The 20,716-nt window shown below is 39.1% G+C and overlaps 1 protein-coding gene across 1 annotated transcript in view; it reads left to right on the forward strand.

The window, feature by feature from the left end:
• Window positions 1-20,716, forward strand: part of slc39a10 (solute carrier family 39 member 10) — a 158,817-nt gene that overhangs the window by 117,729 nt on the left and 20,372 nt on the right. The window contains exon 8 of the mRNA XM_039755035.1: window positions 9,607-9,687. Coding sequence (XP_039610969.1) covers window positions 9,607-9,687 — 81 coding nt within the window. The remainder of the gene's footprint in view (window positions 1-9,606; window positions 9,688-20,716) is intronic.

Consider the following 20,716-nt stretch of genomic DNA (forward strand, 5'->3'; position numbering starts at 1 on the left):
CATAACAATTAAATTAACACTTTAAAAACACATCAGATCTTAATGGGGTAAAATATCCTGCTGGATATCTCTACTGATATGAACTGAATAATGTGTTAGGAACAAAAGGATGCCACATCGTTTGATGGAAATGAAAACGATCAACCTACAGAGGGCTGAATTCAAAGACGCCCCGAAAATCAAAGTGAAAAAATGATGCGGCAGGCTAGTCCATTTACCGAAATTTCATCGCAGTAACTCACAAATCGTATTCAGTAGTTTGTATGGCCCCAACATGCTTGTATGCTCGGGCCATGCTCCTAATGAGACGACGGATGGTGCCCTGGGGGATCTCCTCCCATTTCTGGACCAGGTGAGGTGCAATCTGGAGGCGTAGGATGGACTGAAACTTAATGTCCCAGAGGTGTTCTATTGGATTTAAGTCTGATAGGTTTGAGGACCAGACAATGGTATCAATTCCTTCATCCTGCAGGATCAGACAGATCGCCACATGAAGCCGAGCATTGTTGTGCACCAGGAGGAACCCAGGACCCACTACACAAGCATAGGGTTTGACAATAGGTCCAAAGATTTATTCCCAATACCTAATGGCAGTCAAGGTGTCGTTGTCTAGCCTGTAGAAGTCTGTGTGTCCCTCTTTGGATATGCCTCCCCAGACCATCACTGACCCATCATCAAACCAGTCATGCTGAACAATGTTACAGGCAGCATAACATTCTCCATGGCTTCTCCAGACCCTTTCACGTCTGTCACGTGCTCAAGGTGTACTTGCTCTACTCTGTGTGTAAAAGGCACAGGGTGCTAGTGGTGGACCTGCCAATTCTGGTATTCTTTGGCAAATTCCAGTGAAGCTCCACAGTCCCAGGCAGTGAACACAGGACCCACTAGAGGATGTCAGGCCCTCAGACCACCCTCATGAAGTCTGTTTCTGATTGTTTGGTTAGAGACATTCACACCAGTGGCCTGCTGGAGGTCATTTTGTAGGACTCTGGCAGTGCTCATCCTGTTCCTCCTTGCCCAAAGGAGCAGATACTGGTCCTGCTGATGGGGTAAGGACCTTCTATAGTTCTGTCCAGCTCTCCTAGAGCAAGTGTCTGTTTCCTGGAATCTCCTCCATGACCTTGAGACTGTGCTGGAAGATACAGCAAACCTTCTGGCAGTGGCACGTATTGATGTGCCCATCCTGGAGAAGTTGGACTACCTGTGCGACCTCTGTAAGATCCAGGTATCACCTTATGCTACCTGTCGTGACACTGACCGTAGCCAAATACAAAACTAGCGAAAAAACAGCCAGAAAAGATGAGAGAAAAATGTCAGTGGCCTCCACCTGTTAAACCATTCCTGTTTTGGGGGTCATCTCATTGTTGCCTCTCTAGTGCATCAACAACAACAATATTTATTTATATAGCACATTTTCATACAAGTGATGTAGCTCAAAGTGCTTTACAGGATGAAGAAAAAGAGGAAAAAAAAAAGACTGCAAGGGTTCCAAGGCCACGAGACCGCCCAGCCCCCTGTAGGCATTCTACCTAACATAAATTATATTTTAGGTGCATTACAGCAGAAGGCCACCTCACCACTTCTTTTAAGTTTTGCAGTTATAAACTGACGCTCATTTGAAGATCTAAGGTTATGATTTGGAGTGTAAGGTGAAAGGCATTCTGAAATATAGGATGGAGTGAGATTATTTAAGACTTTGTAAACCATAAGCAGTATTTTAAAGTCAATTCTAAATGGCACAGGTAACCAATGTAGTGACATCAAAACTGGAGAGATGTGCTCAGATTTTCTTTTCCTAGTTAAGAGTCTAGCAGCTTCATTCTGCACTAGTTGCAATTGATTGATGTCTTTTTTGGGTTGTCCTGAAAGGAGTGCGTTACAGTAGTCTTGCCGACTGAAAACAAAAGCATGAACTAATTTCTCAGCATCTTGTAAAGTTATGAGAGATCTAACTTTTGCAATATTTCTTAAGTGAAAAACTGCTGTCCTAGTAATCTGATTAATATTTGATTTAAAATTTATATCGGAGTGAATAATTACCCCTAAATTCTTTACCTCTGTCTTAACCCCAAAGCAGCTGAAACTGATTAACAATACCGTCTGCTACTTAACTGACCAGATCAATACCCCAGAAGTTTCATTGACTAAATGCTATACCCTGATTAAAAAGTGTTCCTTTAATTTTTTTGAGCAGTATATAATCTGTTTGGGCATAATGCATTTTTAATATTTATATATTTATTTGTCATTACATCATTACTTTTTAACATCATGAATGAATAAATTGTTTGAATAAACATGTCAATGTCAATAAATACTGTTGTCTGTAATGCATAGAAATTTCAGATTATTATTTTTTGCTCATGCCACCCTGGTCCTTAGAGGAAATATTGTCCCCACTCTTATTACTAAATTAGGGCACACTAATATCACTAAACAAGTACTGAATTTGGCATTGTGTGCTCATATATTAAAAGTATTCAGACTGTCATGACAATGGACATAAAGTTTTACTGACAAAGCAGTCAAAACTAAAGTTGTATAAAAGGGGATATACACTTTGCCAATAAGGTGAGAAATGTCTTGTGGTTCAGTTTCTCTACTAATTTTAAACTGTTTATTTTTAAAAGATGACACAGTGGCTCAGTACCTAACAGCTGCTCCCTCTTAGCTCTAGAATTCTGACTTCAAATCTGTCCCTGACACATTCTGCATAGAATGTGTACAGTCTCATCTGGTCCAAGGACATTTTCTCCTCCCTCATCTCATTTGACACATATATTAAATAATCGCTAACTCTGAATTGTCCCTATCCAAGAAAGTGCAAGGTTCAGTGTCTCCTTGGGTGATCTGGTGGCCCTGTCCATATTTGATTTCTGTTTTGGAACTAATATACTTGATGTAACAAGCAGGGTTACATCGAACTACTAATATTTCATATAATTTAAAATAGCTATGGTGTGCATACCAATTATTTTTCACATTAAAAATTTGTCTTTTATATTTTTCTTGTGTTTAATATGAAGTCCACTGCTAGATAAAGTTTCTCATATCTAATGTAGACTTAAAGGTCAGATTTTGTTTATATAAATGGTTTGAGCATTTTCCCAGCCTTTATTAAGACCCTGAAGCTTTAGCACAGACTGAAATGGCTCAGTGAGTGCCAAACATGCTGCACATAATGGCAGACCTTTAAGAAAGATTTTTGGATGTACTGTACATAGTGTGCAAACAGCTGGGTGGTGACATTTAATCTTCGGGTCACTGGAAGTCATGCCTCTTTTAGTGTTTGAGAGTTTCATATGGTTCCTTTTTTGATACTTTTGCAATTTATTCACAGCAGCATTTTAATTTACTTGTATGATTTCATAAAAGTTTTTTTTTAGTTTATCCACACTGCATTGATTCATGATAACACCATTAACCTCCATCTTCACTGTTGGCTAAGAACTTCAGTGTATATTTAAAGGCCTGTGCTGCATGCGGCCAGCCATTGAAATGTATTATATCTTTCAAAAGTAAACTAATTTGATAGTCTTCTTGCTGAATTAGTGTTTGTAGTTCATTTGGTGTGTTAAAACAAGACATTCCAGTTACTCACCTATAAGAAGTTTTCTTACTTTTTAATTTTTGGTTTTTAGTCATTCTAGGGAGGGTTACATCGGGTGTAAAATTTTGCCAAATCAATATGCGGACAAGATGATCCGCTGTGGCGACCCCTAACGGGAGCAGCCGAAAGTAGAAGTCGTCATTCTGGTGTGTGTTCAGACCATAAAGAAGTGTATGTGTGTGTGTATTTGTGTATTTATCTGCCTGTCTATCTGAACTTCTGTAAACAGCCAAATTTCCCCCTGGGGACAAATGTTTTTTCTGTGTATTACTGCATTATTTTTTTAAACATAATTACATATTTGTCATGAGTCACAGCGCACACTGTGTAATACTTCATACTCAAAAGATTTAGCATTTTAAGTTCATATCCATTGCCCAGTCATTGTGCATATGTAGTTTGCATGTTGTCTGCCCAGGTTTTCTGCCCACCTCCTCACAAATGTGTAGGTTAAGTTAATTGGCTACTCTCAATTTGCCCCATTGTGAGTGAGCCTGTAGTGGACTGATGCCCTCTGTGTCAGTGCTGCTAGAATATGCTGCAGGCCTCCACAACCCAAAACTGAATTATGCGCATTGAGAATGCAAAATTATATTATGTGTATATTTGTCTGATGTCTTTATCACAATACAGTACAATTGTATTTTACAACTAGAGCTCAAGTTAAGTGATTTTCCCCAGGTTACTTCATTTGTACAAGACAGGAAAAAGATAGTAGCCATGTAGATTAAAGCCTATTTCTTTAGGCCTATGTTATCTTATGTACAAGCAGTCCCCGGGTTACGTACGAGATAGCAACTGTAGGTTTGTACTTAAGTTAAATTTGTATGTAAGTCAGAACAGGTATATTATTTTAATAAATGCTATTGTTGACCGACTGTAACTAAGTGCTCTGCCAATGAATGATGGAGTTTCACCTCTTTCTGACCTTTTTATTATTTCTACTTTATTTTCAATGGTGATGGTTTTTCTCTTCTTTACTATATCACCAGCACTTGCATCAGATTTGTGTTTCAGAGACATTCTTGAAGGGTGAAGACAAAATGTTAAGATGAGCTCTTCTGCACAGCACTATACACGCTATCACAGCAGGAAGGCACCAGATGTCAACACGTCTGATGTATAGGGTGGTCCAGATCTAATCATGCAATTTTCATTACGCTATAACTTATTCAGTTTATTGCATAGAAAATCACCCAAAAAATCCCGGGCCATCGAGAAGTGTGCAAACTGACGAAATGAAGAATCATTATTGCGCCGAAATAGAATCGTCCCTGCATAAATCAGTCATCCAGACGATTTGGATCTGCACAATTAGATCTGGGCCACCCTGTACTGACAAGAAACAACTTCCTGCTATGTGCGTAACAATAAAAGCAGACTTGCTATTGAGAACGAATGGGGGCAGCGAGGGCCGGTTCATCCCTAGCCCACCTCACAGTCACCTCCACTACAGCATGCTGCCTGCAGCGTTTGCCACACCACCGCCCCCATTCAACACGTAGTCATCCGAGGCACACTACAATGCTACCCCCCGCCGCCCCGTTCAGCCACAACCGGGTCATCGCTTGCAGCATTACCAGCCACCCACCGAGAATGAACGGGCAGCCGTGTGTGGTGGTCGGGCAGTGAAACTGCTTGCCGCTGAGGGACGCTACACTTGGCGATCAGCAGAATCGCCCTCCTCCAGCCTCTGTTCAGCCACCACTTGCAGCATCCCCAGGCTGAAGATGACGAAGCGGCAGTTTCTGAGGCGCATGCGTTGAAGCTGCGGCCCGGTTTGTAGGTTGGATGTCCATAACCTGGGGACTTCCTGTATTTATCACTGAAAGCATCTACAATAGGAGACCCTGGGAGGGAAAGGAGGTGGAGAGGACAGTTTGGATGTGTTACTTAGGTTGCTGCACATCACATACTAAAAACACGTGTCATCATCAGTCATTCTTTTTCTATTTCTTTAACAATAATGACTTGGCACTCATTCAAATAACAATCGTAGTTTATTCTGTTTGATTCTGTTTTGGGTTATGTTTTATATTTTGTGTTCCCACGCACCCCTCCATGCTCCCACTTCCCTTTCTTCAGTTATTTTCTTATAATGTGTGCAAATGACATGCCACAAAAAGCACACAACACCAATTGCTGAGTGTTACTGTAATCTTAAAATGCAAGTATATAATGGCCCTTACTTTTTAAAATGTATGGCATTGTTTTGCTGAAACATGTAATTAGTTTATTTGAAAATTTTTAATCTTGTGAACGGAGTACAACAGCATTGCTTGTTTGCCTGCAAGACCAACAAGCAGCACACGGCATTGTCCATTTTCTGACAACCAAATCTTGCAAGGTCAACTCTTGCTCGGTCATGTAAAACAGCTTGTCCTTTTTCTGAAACCACTTTGTCTGGTGAAAGTTGCAGCGTAAGTAAAATACAGTACAACATCACAAAATATAATGGGAAGTGAAGAGTACCGTAGCCAAGTTTCCTTTTGAATACAGTTTTGCGTAATCTCATGTTTTGTAAAGATTCACATGCTATTTAATGATCATAACACCAACTAAACAAGTTCTTTTTTAACCATGAAATAACCCATTAAATGCAGCACACAAATTACAATTGGGAATACGCAAAAAACATTTTTTTCTTGCTAGTCATTCCCTACAATTCTGTGATCTTTTGTGATAACATCTAAAAAAAAAAAATGTAGTTGCTGCTGTTTGGAGATCCTGAGACTAGTGAGGTCTCAACATCACCCTGGCGATTGGTGTCAGAGACTGTGAATGATGCACTGGCTTGAAATAATCAGTCAGTGATCCCTGCTGAATGCGCTGGTTGATCCTTGAGGGCATAAGAATATGGGAGCATACCACAGGTGAGTTGATGTTCAGCCTTGAAGCTGAAGCTGCGATTGGCAGCCTTGATGTCTCCAGTGAATTGGTTGATTCGTTAACACCATACTCGTAGCTTACAAAGACTGCCGATAGTCATTTCATGAGGTTCTGAAGTTTATTTAATACCTTTATTTTCTCACTGAGCTGCATCACTCCTAGCATAAAGAACTTGCACTCCGCCTTCACGCCATAGCTTTTTTTGTAAGCAAACAATGAAAATGTGCAACAAATGCACAGGGGGGCTTTTTCGAGACAGACGTGGAGAGAGCAAACCAAATGAACAACTTCTTTAATAGGTTTGATCACCCTAACCCACTCTCACCTCGCAGTACTGCATCCTCCAACCATCCTTCTACTGATACCAGCATAGGTGAGACATCCCCACCCACAATTACAGCAGCCCATGTGAGCAGAGAGCTGAAAAGACTTCGTGCCAGCAAAGCAGCGGGTCCAGATGGTGTATCGCCACGACTGCTGAAGGCCTGTGCGTTGGAACTGGGGAGTCCTCTGCAGCGCATCTTCAACCTGAGCCTGGAACAGGGGAGAGTCCCAAGGCTTTGGAAAACATCTTGTATCACCCCTGTCCCAAAGGTTATCACGTCCTAGTGAGCTGAATGACTTCCGGCCTGTTGCTCTGACATCACATCTGATGAAGACCATGGAACGGCTACTGCTTCACCACCTGAGGTCACAGGTCCACCACACCCTCGACCCTCTGCAGTTTGCATACTAGGAGAAGGTGGGAGAGGAGGATGCCATCATCTATTTGCTACACCGATCCCTCCCACTTGGACAGAGGCAGTGGTGCTGTAAGAATTATGTTTTTGGACTTCTCTAGCGCCTTCAGCACCATCCAACCTCTGCTCCTTAGGGACAAGCTGACTGAGATTGGAGTAGACTCACGCCTGGTGGCATGGATCGTGGACTATCTTACAGACAGACCTCAGTATGTGCGTCTTGGGAACTGTAGGTCTGACATTGTGTTCAGCAATACAGGGCGCCGCAGGGGACTGTACTTTCTCCAGTCCTGTTCAGTCTATATACATCAGACTTCCAATATGACTCGGAGTCCTGTCACGTGCAAAAGATTCACTGAAATACACAATCCTGGCATAAAGCAGAGTGGTGAACTCTGAGGTTGCATCTGACTTCAACAACAGATACTCCATCTGGTATACAGTTTCTTCATGTGAGCACTGCACTTAAATCTCTGCCCTTTCCGGCAAAATCTGTCCCCAGTGAGAGGGTTTTCTCTAATGCAGGGGACAGTGTCACAGCACAGAGAACAAACCTCTCACTTGAGAATGCGGATATGATGTTCTAGAAGAAAATTTTTAAACATAAATGAAGCATTTTCATAAAAATGTGTGGTTAACTGCATGCATCAGCTACTGTTTATTTCTGACTTCTGAGTTTTTATTTTTTAATTTATTTTCGTTTACTTAGACAGTTCTCTAGATAATTATTATTTATGTTTACATAGTTAATTTAAATGAAGTTAAGTTAATGTACCATGTTCTTTAGTATTCTCTTTAGCGTTTCAAAGGTGATTTAATAAAACCAAGAATTTTTTTTTTTTTAAAGTGGTATCAACCGAACCGTGGATCAAAAATTGAATTCTAAACTGAACCATGGATTTGAAGAATCATTATAGCCATACGGTCATCTGTAAAATATTACTTTAATTGGTTACTTAAAACAAGACTGCTGCCTATTAAGATTATCTGTGTGTCCCTTGATGGCTGAGCAGTCCAATCCTTGAGCCACAGGTTATGTTGTGGTCAGTATAAAAGAGTTTTTTTTGAAAACCATCTTTACAAATCTAAGAATTTCTGCTCTCCTTCTGTCATCATCTAAGTATCACTTGTTGAATCATGAGTTGCCATAAAAAACAATCCATAAATCCATCTTTTTGTAAAGCGGGTCTTGAGGATGTCTTCATACTATTTTTTTCGGCGGCCATTAATTCAGGAGTAAATGAAAAATAATTACCATAAAATTTGGGTTAAAACAATGAAGTGTCAGTGTGTATTACAGAACACTTAGATATCCTTTTAATAACTATAAATGATACTATAAATGTGAGTGGTAAGTGGTTTATTTTGTAACATGTCCGTATGTAGTAATATATACTAGTGACTGGTGGACTAAGCCCAGTGAATCTTTTGAGGCCCCTTCCCAGTTGTGCTAGAAAAATATTTGAAGTTTCAAAGCTTCTGGTATCTGGTGGTTTACAGAAATCATAGCAGCTAAGAGCTTGAGACAGTGGAGGTTGCATGCATCCAACCCCTTTTTGATTTTAATTTCAATATGCTAGGTGCACTAAAACCCTAAGAATGCTCTGTGTGCTAATTTTGATTTTATGATAATCATATTGTAATTTAAATGCTACATATTAGTATGTGTGACTATTTTGTACAATAGAATCTTGAATTTTGAGGATGTCATTTGTTGCCATGACAGCAACCTGTATGAATATATTTAAAAAAAAAAACTACAGCTGATTCATTGTTGTGTGCAAATTTTTCATGTACAAAGACTTTTTGTTGTAATTAAACGCTTAATATTTTATTGTCTGTTTGGGGTATGTTAATAGTCAGAGTCAAAGTGGGTCATAAAAAGGTTTAGGGAATGTACCTATGGAGCAGGACCACATATAAGAGAGGTTAGGAAATGTGTACAGTTACCTACAGTATTAATGACACATTAAAGTTTTTCTACAGCAGAACCATATAGTATCATATTTACTTTATTGTCAGATAATAGATCAAAATGTTCCCACACTCAATCACTTTTTTTTTTTTTAAACTAATAATTCAACATCATCTCTGTGTAAAGTACAACTGGTAGTTTCACATCCAGTTTTATGGCATAAGTGACTTCAAAGCCGTCAGACCATTCCTGGTTTTTCAGTGGCATTCTGGCTTCAGATGTCATCGACCCACAAAAGTGACACAAGCTTCAGTGCCTTGGTGTCGGACATTCCATCCCTAGTATACACAAAGTGTCTACTTAAGGATAAATGGAATTAATGAGAGACAATATTCTTTATTTTGTTAATTTTTAAAGTGCCTTGATTTTTTTTTTTATATATTTAATTACAGGGGCAGCATTCAGTGCTGGAGTCACAGGTGGCATCAGTACCTCTATTGCAGTGTTCTGCCATGAGCTCCCACATGAGCTTGGTAAGTGTTATTAATTTTGCTGTTATGATTCCTTGATTTTTAATTTTTACAATATTTAAGTCAGTGGCTGAGTAGGAAGTTTTGTCATAACATATACACTTTCTTTGTGCAATGTGTTTTTGCTGTTTTAGTGTGTACTGACCAAGTAAGAATATGTTGAATTCTTTGGACTACTTACAGATTTGATTTGTCACCATCAATTATTCTGAAGTGCTGACTCAATCCTACAAGTAGGACACTAAGGATTTCACTGTACCAATTCAGAGAAAAGCCAAGCAAAATGACACCTTTTATTGGCTAACTAAAAAGATTACAATATTCAAGCTTTCAAGGCAACTCAGGCCCCTTCTTCAGGCAATTACATCTTGTAATGTATGTAAACTTAAGTTGCCTCGAAAGCTTGCATATTGTAATCTTTTTAGTTAGCCAATAAAAGGTGTCATTTTTTGCTTGTGTTTTCTCTACATTCATAATGGCTAACACAGTACAACATCCAAGTACTACTGCACCAATTTGTAACGGCCGACCCCTTTATCCAGCCGGCAGCTACACCTCCAAGACCTGTGGCCTGGATAATTTACTGAGAAATAATCTAACTATCAAGCCGTACTTCTAACCAATTAAACTTTTCCTCACAATCGACGGTGTAAATGTAAGTACACAAAAACAGGATGTAAAATTAAAATGGATTAAATGTATTAAATGAAACATGACATGCAAAAAAACAGAAAACAGATATAAATATAAATATCCCTCAACCCCAGCAACAACAAGACACCACCAAATATGAATACAACAAAAACCCTCCCTTGCCCCTGTAACATATAACACACTACACGAATAACAAAAATGACTGATAAACTGAATGATTGTGAACTTGAGTCCGGTTATAAAACTGTCCTGAATACGGATGACTGAACTAGCAGTAAATGCATTGTTTGATTTTCCCGGCAATTGGAGCAACCTCATTGTGATTCCTCAGCGTATGGTGGATGGCGAATCGACCCCGGGGTCTCAGCAGATGGAGGTTGAAAGACAGTCCGGCAAAATGAAAAGCAAACTGGTAAAAAGGCGCGATGTGAAAAAACAGCAAGTAAGTTGAAACGTGGTTGAAACAAAATGGTCTCCTTTCTCCTTCTTCTCTCTCTCCTGATTACTTAAATAGTCTATGTGACGGCTGTGATTGATTAATTAAGAACAGGTGTTTTCCAGGTTTGCGGCTGTGGTCTCCTTCCATCATCCGTCCTCCTTTACGGGGACGGCATTAACTGATACACATACAAACAGCAAACGGGACAATGAAACGAGACGCACTCAGAACTGACATTTAACACTAACTATGTGGACCCGCTACAAATTCTAATCCTGTTGTTATCCTGTTAATACATTGTTTCTTTTCCATTATGACACTATTCAAGCTCTTAATTAATTTTAATCTTAGGGTTAAAATAGACTTCAATTTATTATATTAATTTATAATTAAACAAAAAAAAGCATTTTCATTTTAGAGATGACTGCTGGGATCATGACCATTTAATGCATTAAGCACAGCATGCGTTAAAGCTAGTATTTCATATATATAATGGATACTTAAACGGGTAAAAATGCAGGCACCTCATTAACATGCTGACCGACTCAAAAGCATTGCCATAGAAGCTGCCTTATCCTGAACCTACAATTAATTAAAGGATAATTTCTGCTAGATGTGATTTGAAGTATTCTGTTTTGTTACAAATATTTTGTATGTTTGCTGGGGCTTTGTAATATGATTACCCTAAAGTCATTTACTCACTTGGTGGAGGAGGAAATTCCCCTTCGGTCAAAAGGATTAGCTGCTGTTTATTGACTTTGAGGCCTTGGGTTGTGACCACCAGCCTTTACTTCTGGGGACGTAAAACAGAGAAAGGGATGGTCCCTGAGAGATTTCTCTTCAGTGACAATCTTGTTGTTGCAACCTGTGTATTGATTCAGCAATTTATTTCCCCAGCATTCACATTTCATTTCTGGGCTGTGGAAATCAGAACCCACCCGAGCTATGTCAAATGCAAGGCAGGATACAACAATGGATGTAACACTATTCTACCATATGCTGTGTATTGTTTGTTTTTTTTTTTTTTATAGTTTTATGGTAATATGAATCATATTTGCAATAAAATGTTTTTAGATGTATGTAAACTTGAATAATTATCAGTTTGTTCTCCACCCTAAAAGCCAGCCAGCTCTAATACAGATATTATTCCAAAACATATCTCTTTCTGTATTCATACTCTTCCATTCTTACCTGAAATAGAAATACATTTTGAATATAATTAACATGCATGTTTTTTGGAATGATCCTTTATTTTTTTACTACTGCCTAACTAATTTTAGCATATGGTGATAGCATTGGTATATTGTTAAGTTTAAAATTGTCATTAAAATTCTAATATACACTACATATCTAGCTACATTCACAAGTTGGATAAATAATACAGAATGTATCATTCTGTCAGTGTCTCAGTATTTAAAATCTGCTAAAGTATTCTTAGACAAAAATCTAGCACAACAAAGATTAAGACATTTATACATTTTCAGGTTTTCCACATAAACATGATTTTAATACACACTAATATAGTAATTAGGATAATAAATAGGAGAGGGAATAATTTGGTTAAATATTGGGCCTGATTTTGGATCTATCCTGTTGTGACGAAGCAGATTGGCTCCACACTCCCAAAACAATTTTGGAAGCCTCTTGAACCTACATCCATCGATAGTCATAAACAAGTATTGGGCCTGTGGCAAATGAGGACACACACCGACTGCAAGGAGATGGGTGTTGAAGTGCAAGTGCTTTTATTTCACAGGTGCTTTTAAAATACAGTCTAATGAAACAGTAAAATAGTGCAGAGCTTCTTCCGAGATTAAATAAATAATCCTGTGTTTAAAAACTGAACGTAAAAACAAAGTCAGGATTTCCTTTTTTTTTTATTTATTAATTTTATTACAATCAATACATAGCAATCAAGTTTTACAAAAAAAAAGAATTATGCTAAGAACAGATCGATCCCCACCCTTGAGAGAGAGAGCAAGCCAAACGGTGTAAAATTTAAGGCTTTTAAAAATACCTAAATCAACAAATTCTCTGTGCTTTATAAAATCATTTCAAAATATTACTGATTAGATCCTGCCATGTTTTGAAAAAAGTCTGCACAGATCCTCTAACTGAGTATTTGATTTTTTCCAATTTTAAATAATATAACACATCAGTTTCCCACTGACTTAAAAGAGGAGAGTTTGGGTTCTTCCAGTTTATCAGAATAAGTCTGCGTGCAACAGTGTAGTGAATGCAATCACAGTTTGTTTGTCTTTCTCCACTTTAAGACCCTCTGGAAGAACCCCAAACACAGCTGTTAATGGGTTAGGAGGGATTGTGAGTCCAAGACTGTCTGAGAGGTAATTAAAAATTTTTGTCCAGAATAATGTTAATTTGGAGCAGGCCCAGAACATGTGACCTAGTGAGGCTGGGGCTTGGTTGCAACGTTCGCAGGTTGGATCATGCCCTGGAAACATTTTGGAGAGTTTTAGTCGAGACAGATGTGCTCGATATATAATTTTGAGTTGTATAATTGTATGCTTTGCGCATATGGAGCTTGAGTGAATTCTCTGCATTGCTACTTTCCACTCCTTTTCTGATATATTAATTGAGAGGTCATTTTCCCAGTGTCCTCTTGGATCTTTGAAAGGAAGGGATTGTAAAAGGATTTTATATATTGTAGAGATGGAGTCTAACTCCTTGAAATTGAGCAATAATTTTTCCAGCGTGGATGAGGGTGCAAGATGAGGAAAATCTGGAAGGTTCTGTTTAACAAAGTTCCTGATTTGAAGATAGTGAAAGAAATTTGTAGCTGGAATGTTAAATTTGGAACGTAATTGTTCATAGGATGCAAAGACGTTGTCTATATAAAGGTCTCTAAGCAAGTTAATTCCAAATTTTTCCAGATATTAAAACTGCATATGTTTGTGAGGGTTGAAAGAGGTGGTTCTTTTGCAGGGTGCCACAGAAAGAAGCTTCTCCGTCTTAAAATGCTTTCTACATTGGTTCCAGATTCTAAGTGAGTGGAGCACAATTGGGTTATTAGTGTATTGCCGATAACGTGTGTTTATTGGAGCACAAAGCAAGGAATACAAAGAAGTACTGCAGGATTTTACTTCTATTGCGGTCCATGCCTGTGTATGTTCTTCTATTTGTGTCCAGGTTCTTATCGACTGTATATTTGCCCAGTAATAAAACTGGAAGTTAGGTAGAGCCATGCCGCCTTTTGTCTTTGTAGGGTCGCTCTTTTGATGCGTGGATGTTTAGAATTCCAAATAAATGAGGTTATTGTTGAATCTAATTGCTTAAAGAACGATTTATTAATGTATATTGGTATGTTTTGAAATAAAAAAAGGAGCTTAGGAAGAATATTCATCTTAACAGTGTTAATTCTTCCAGCTAGTGTGAGATGAAGGGTTGACCATCTATGCAAGTCTTGTTTAATTTTTTCCATACAGACACGAAATTTTTTGATAAAGAGCTTTATGTTTACTTGTGATGTTTACCCGAGGTATTTAAACTGTTCTGCAATGATAAAAGGAAGGGTGTCTAATCTAATATTATATGCTTGCGAATTCACCGGAAAGAGTACACTTTTATTCAGATTAATTCTGAGACCAGAGAGCTTTTGAAATTCTGTGAGTGCTGCTAAGACTGCAGGCACAGAATTTTCTGGGTCCGATATATACAGTACCATGTCATCTGCATATAATGAGATTTTCTGTTCCAGTCCTTCTCTGCTAATCCCCTTTATCTGATCAGTATTTCGACAATGTATTGCCAGTGGTTCAATGGCAATTGCAAACAGCAGTGGTGACAAAGGGCATCCTTGTCTTGTGCCACGCTCTAGTTTAAAGTAGTCTGAGCAAATGTTATTGATGCAAACTGAAGCTTCTGGGTTAGTATACAGTAATTTAATCCATGCACAAATGTTCGGGCCAAACCCAAACTTCTCCAAAATAGTAAAAGGTATTTCCATTCAATCATGTCGAATGCTTTTTCTGCATCCAATGATAATAATATTTCTGGGGTGTTTGATTTAGTTGGTGAGTATATTACATTAAACAGGCGTCGAAGATTTGAAGATAAGTGTCGGCCCCTAATAAATCCAGTTTGGTCTTGTGATATTATTGAGGGAGCACTTTCTCCATCCTTCTAGCTATGATTTTAGAGAGTATTTTAACGTCGTTATTCAGAAGTGAAATTGGTCTGTATGATGCACATTGTAATAAGTCCTTATTTTGTTTTGGAAAGACAGTGATTAGTGCTTGGCGAAAGGTTTGTGGAAGAGATTGGTTATCTCTGGCTTCTGTAAATGTTGCTAATAGGAGGGAGCTAGCTGAGCGGAGAATTTCTTGTAAAACTCTGCAGGGTAGCCATCAGGGCCTGCTGCTTTTCCACCTTGGAGTGACTTTATAGCATCCAGTAATTCTGATAATGACAGAGGTTTATCGAGCTCCTCCACACTAATAGCGTCAATTTGTGGTATCTGTAATTTATCCAGAAATGCATTAGATTGTATATTGTCTTCTTTAAACTCAGTAGTATATAGGGATTTATAGTAGTCTCTAAAAGTGCACATTATATTTTTGTGTTCGATGATTTTATCTCCATTCGTGTTAGTAATTACGAGATTGCGCTATGCACTTCTTGCTTGTGAATTTGTTGCGCTAAAAGCTTATTAGCTTTCTCTCCATGTTCATAATAATGATGTCTGGATTTGTAAATTAGTTGTTCGGTTTCTTTAGTTGTCAAGAGGTTTAATTCTGAATGTAGAGCCTGCCTCCTCTTATGTAGAGTCTCGCTTGGTAGTCTGGCATGTTCTTCATCTATTTTAGTAATTTCGCTTTTATCTCTGCTACTTTCTTCGCTCGGATTTATTTCTGTGGGAAAGATATGAGATAATCTGTCCTCTTAAGAAGGCCTTAAGAGTTTCCCAGAGTATTCCTGCAGAGATCTCAGGGGATGTATTTGTCTCTAGAAAGAATTCAATTTGTTTGGATATAAATTCAGTACAATTCTCGTCAGCTAATAGAAGCGGATTGAGACGCCATCTGGGGTGAGTGTATGGGGCTTAGTAATTTCAGCTCCAAGATCATCGGAGCATGGTCTGAAATAACAATAGCATCGTATTTACAAGATTTAATCTTAGGCAAGAAGTTATTATCTATAAAGAAGTAATCAATCCTTGAGTAGCAATGATGTACTGGTGAGTAGAAAGAATATGTTCTTGAATTTGGGTTTAAAAACCTCCAGGGATCTGATAAGTTGTGATCAGTTATAAACTTTGTAATTATCTTTGCGGTGTTAGTTGCCGTTCCCCCTGTGGAGGAAGTCTTATCTAAAAGTGGATTTAGAACACAATTAAAGTCCCCAGCCATTATAAGTTTATGAGTGTTCAGATTGGGAATGGATGCAAATAAATTTTGTATAAATTCCTTATCATCAACATTAGGTGCATAAACATTTATCAAAATCATTTTACAGTTAGATAAGTCTCCCATGACCATCACATATCTCCCTTCAGGATCCAATACTACATCTGATGCTACAAATGGTACTGTTCTATGTATGAGAATTCCCACCCCTCTAGTTTTCTTTGTAAAACTAGAATGGAACATTTGGCCAGTCCAGTCTTTTGCAGCCGGAACTGATCCTTACTTAGTAAGTGGGTTTCCTGTAAAAATACTATTTTAGCATTTAGACCTGTTAGGTGAGAAAGTACTTTCTTTCTCTTTAATTCGTGATTCAGGCCTTTAACATTCCAGCTTACGGTTAACTGTCCCATCATGGAGACACTGATTCTGAGTTTTTGGTGTCATATTATAGTCTTAACTGGAAGTGAAATAGTTTAGGTCTTAATTTCCTATTCCCCCAAGAGTTGTTGCCATGCAGCTTATTATTACGTTGATAGTTATAATTATAAAGATTGAGATGATAGATTAGATATAGATCAAGCCTGCTCTCTTTCTCTTCCCCTTAACCCCCACCCTCCCTTTTGCCTCCCCAGGTGAGGCTAAAACCCACTTCATGCAGTCCCAGTCCTCTGACATACCCAGAGACAGAGCACGCCCAAAGCACATCAAGCCCCCATGCAGTGGCGCTTTAAGGTTAAAAGATAGAGATATCTGTTACCAATATAGTCTTTAAAAGAGGAAAAAGAAAAAAAAAGAAAAGAATTTTGCACTTAATATAAATATATATATATACATATACACATATACATATATATATATATACATACATACATACATATAATCTTCATCAATTTTAGTGCATTAAGATGATATCCCCAGATAATAAACCCAGGTGATGGTGTTAAAGATGTGTCCAAAACAAGCATAACAAGTCTTAATGCAGTAATAGCAATAACAGCAAACCAAGGGTATGATATTGAACAGTCTCATTTAGGGTACACATGAAATAATTAGAAAAGAAAAAAAAAAAAAAGAGGAGGAAAACGTAATTAAGCACAATAAAACACAAACATTTAGCCCTAGTAATACTAAGTAATGATAAGTAATAAGTAAGTAATAATAATATAAGAATATGAGAATATATGCTGATAAAAACCCGTATTTTAAAACAAATAGATCAGACAGTAGATTATTAATCCTAGCTTTATCATTTACCGCCATGACTCACAATTATGTATCAGAATAGTCCGGGATCAGCTTTCTTAACTCATTTTCTGCCTCCTCCTTGCTAGCGAAAACATAGAAATGCCCTGCCATTCCACTTTCAGTTTTGCCGGATACAGGAGGCCGATTTGACATTGGCTTGCCGTAGCGCTGTTTAATATTATAGAAGGCGGCGTTTGATAGCTGTTGCTGGAGAGAAGTCAGGGAAGACGCAATTGGCAATCTTCATATATAATATCTTCCTTTTTTTCCTGAGGAGTTCCATCACCTCTAACTTAAATGATAATCGTTCAAAACGGACTATAAAAGATCTTGGTCGGGTCTGACGGTGTTTGATCCAGACGCTGTAAGCCGCTGCTATCTCAGATTCTGCTTTAAAGTCGCCCGATTATTTTAGAAAAAGTTCAGTTGCGAATTTCACGGGTTTAAACTTTCGATTCTCCGCAAGCCTTCAATTCTGACATTATACCTTCTATTCCCATCTTCTAAAGCAGCCAGTCTGTCTCCAAGTTTTTCTCCGAGTTTTTACATTCAACTGACATTTACTGCTCTTTCCTCGGCACTGGCAGCTAGATGTTCGGCTATTTCGATCCGATTCGTGAATGTCTCACTAAGATGCTCCAATCGATCAGCAAGCGTGCTCAGTTTAGCGAGTTTTTCTCAATGCGCTCTTCAATTTTACCCAGCACCTGTCGAAGTTCAAGCTGTACCTCTTGACGAAGCCTTTCATTTGCCTGTTGGATTTCCTGTCGCAGACATTCATTGGCCTGTTTCATCTCCTGTTTCAGTCTCTCATGTGCCTTTGCCGTTGCTTTCTCATTAGCCTTCTCGCTTTTCTTTATATCTTGCCTGAGGTCAGCGAGCAACACTTTCAGTTCAGATAGCTCAAATGTGCCTTCTTGTACCGTAGATGAAGCAGCAGACTCTGCTGAAGCGGTGTCCCCGCTGCTCCAGTCCCGCGTGATTGCGTAACTGAAGCCGCGGACCTCCCGGCCTTTTCCAGTTTCAGGTAATCCTCTCCAATCGGCGAGCTATCCACATCTGCACTCACGATCGCACCTTCGCTCCCCTTTTCGCTCTCAGCAGGCGACGATGTAGCGGACCGTGGTCCCGAGGAGTCTGTACTTTCGCCCATCTGATCCAGGTCTGTCTCTGAGAGGCCGTATCTCGAACTAGGGCTTGCTGATCGCAGCTTGGATGTAGCTTTAGTCTTCGATTCTTTCGGACCCCCCTTCTTGTTGGCCATGTTTATATGTGTTTACATATACTGTAGCGGTCCCTCTCGGGTTGAATAAATACAGGATATCTCAGAATAATAAGCAAATAATATGAAAAATAGCACCAATGCTAGCGGAGCTCCACTTCAGACGTCCATCTCTCGCATCGGACGAGACCAATCAGGATTTCCTTTTTAAAATCCCCAGATGCAAGGCATCCATGCCGCACCTCTCTCTTTTCCTTTTTGCAGCAACCATCCTCCTGACTGTTACTGTCTTGCTTTTCTTGCCTGTTTTACCTCCATTCTGTTTTCTTTTCCTTTCTCCTTCAGCCCAACACATCTTCCCACATTGTCCCACTGACTCAGTCTTCTTAGGTCATGCAGTTGGCAGAGACATCAACAACCGCGGTCCCTTTCCACCTGTGGCTTTTGACACAACTGCCTCCATTGGTGCATCTGCTGTGCCATGACAAGCCAGCTCTCCTCTCTTCCTCACCCCAAAAACTTACTGCCTACTGGATACCTAAGGAGATCTGTCAAACATTCTCTGCTACCCCTTTGCTGTTCCGTGGGGAACCAATCCACCCTAAGAATGTGGATTACTCCTTCCTCCTTGGGACCCCTGACTGCTTGCCTCCAGTCCTCTGTATGGGCTGACAGAGTATTGCCTTCACCTGCTGTTCGGGCTGTTTCTTATTCATCCTCTCTTTTGTTGTACCCCCTCACTCTCATCCGACTCCCCCTTTTATGCCTCCATGGGTGCAGCGACTCTAATACAAACTGAATGAAGTCAATGAAGTAATCAAGACAGACCACACCCTCACATGCGTGTGTGCCTCATTTCAATCACTCCACCAACTCCATACAGCCACTCAAGCCCACACACCTACGGAGATCAAGCCAGCCATTTATTTATCTGTTAACAAACTGACCAACTGCTGATTATCCATAGACTCGCTATTCCATACACCTCCCCACTTAAGCCACCAGCTGCACAGGAAGGCTCCGCTACTCAACCAACCCAGTGCAACTGTTACCACAGGTCCACAGTGTGGCTCTGTCACTATACTATAAAGCGTTGATAAAAGCATTAAAGACCCCATGCAAATACCAAAATCCCAAGCCTCCCTTCTAAAATCAGGACATAAAAAAATGAGAACTTAAACATTTAAAACAATAAATTCATAAATAATGAGTCCATTAAGAAGCTCAAACTCCATACAGACATGCAAGCCTGCAAACCCACGGAGATCGACCTGGCCATTTATTTATCTATTTGTTTATTAATAAACTGACCACCTGCTGCTTAACCATGGACCCACTATTCCACAACTGCCCAATAAAACTCATACTTTTTGGCTTTACCCTGAAAATAGAATCGTCCACACAGAAGTTTTAGAAATACATCATGTTACAATCAAAAGAAATGTCACAAAACACGTATTGGAAAAAGCTGTTGAGTTAACTCTGTAAAGGGTTATAATATTAAAGCTCTGGGGCTCCATCAAACTATGGTTGGAGCCATATGGTACAAATGGGGAAGTCTTGAGGCACTAATCTTTTTTCCCCAGAAGCGATTGTCCTGTTGTAATCTGTCTTCGAGCAAAATGGAGAATTTTCTGTAAAGTCACAGAATCCTAGAACAAAATGTATAGTTCAGAAGACATCTTGTACCTCAGCTAATGTGAGTGCTTATGATTACATAATTTAGAAAGACACTGGGAAAATACAGTATTACATTGATGAAATAAATGAAAATCACCACTCATTAATAAGAAATGAGTACTTCCCTCAAATCATATGTATCTCAGAAAAGAGGACTGACGCAGAGCTCTCCCTTAAGACTTCGAGATACTAATGAGTAACTATAGTAGACTAATGAGTAACTATAGGAGGAATGTATTTGCAGTTGTTGCTTCTGAGGCTAGCATAACCAGTTATCGTGTCTAAGGTGTGTAAGAGTGATTGTGTTGTTACTGTAAGACCAATTGCTTCCTGAGGAGACCTCAAAAGAATTACTCTATGGACAGTAGAATAAAATGTGTACAAGATAGATGGAGAAGTATGATTCAGTTCAGTACCCCAGCACAAAAA

The sequence above is a fragment of the Polypterus senegalus genome, chromosome 6 (genome assembly GCF_016835505.1).
Source record: "Polypterus senegalus isolate Bchr_013 chromosome 6, ASM1683550v1, whole genome shotgun sequence".
NCBI classification, from domain to species: domain Eukaryota; kingdom Metazoa; phylum Chordata; class Cladistia; order Polypteriformes; family Polypteridae; genus Polypterus; species Polypterus senegalus.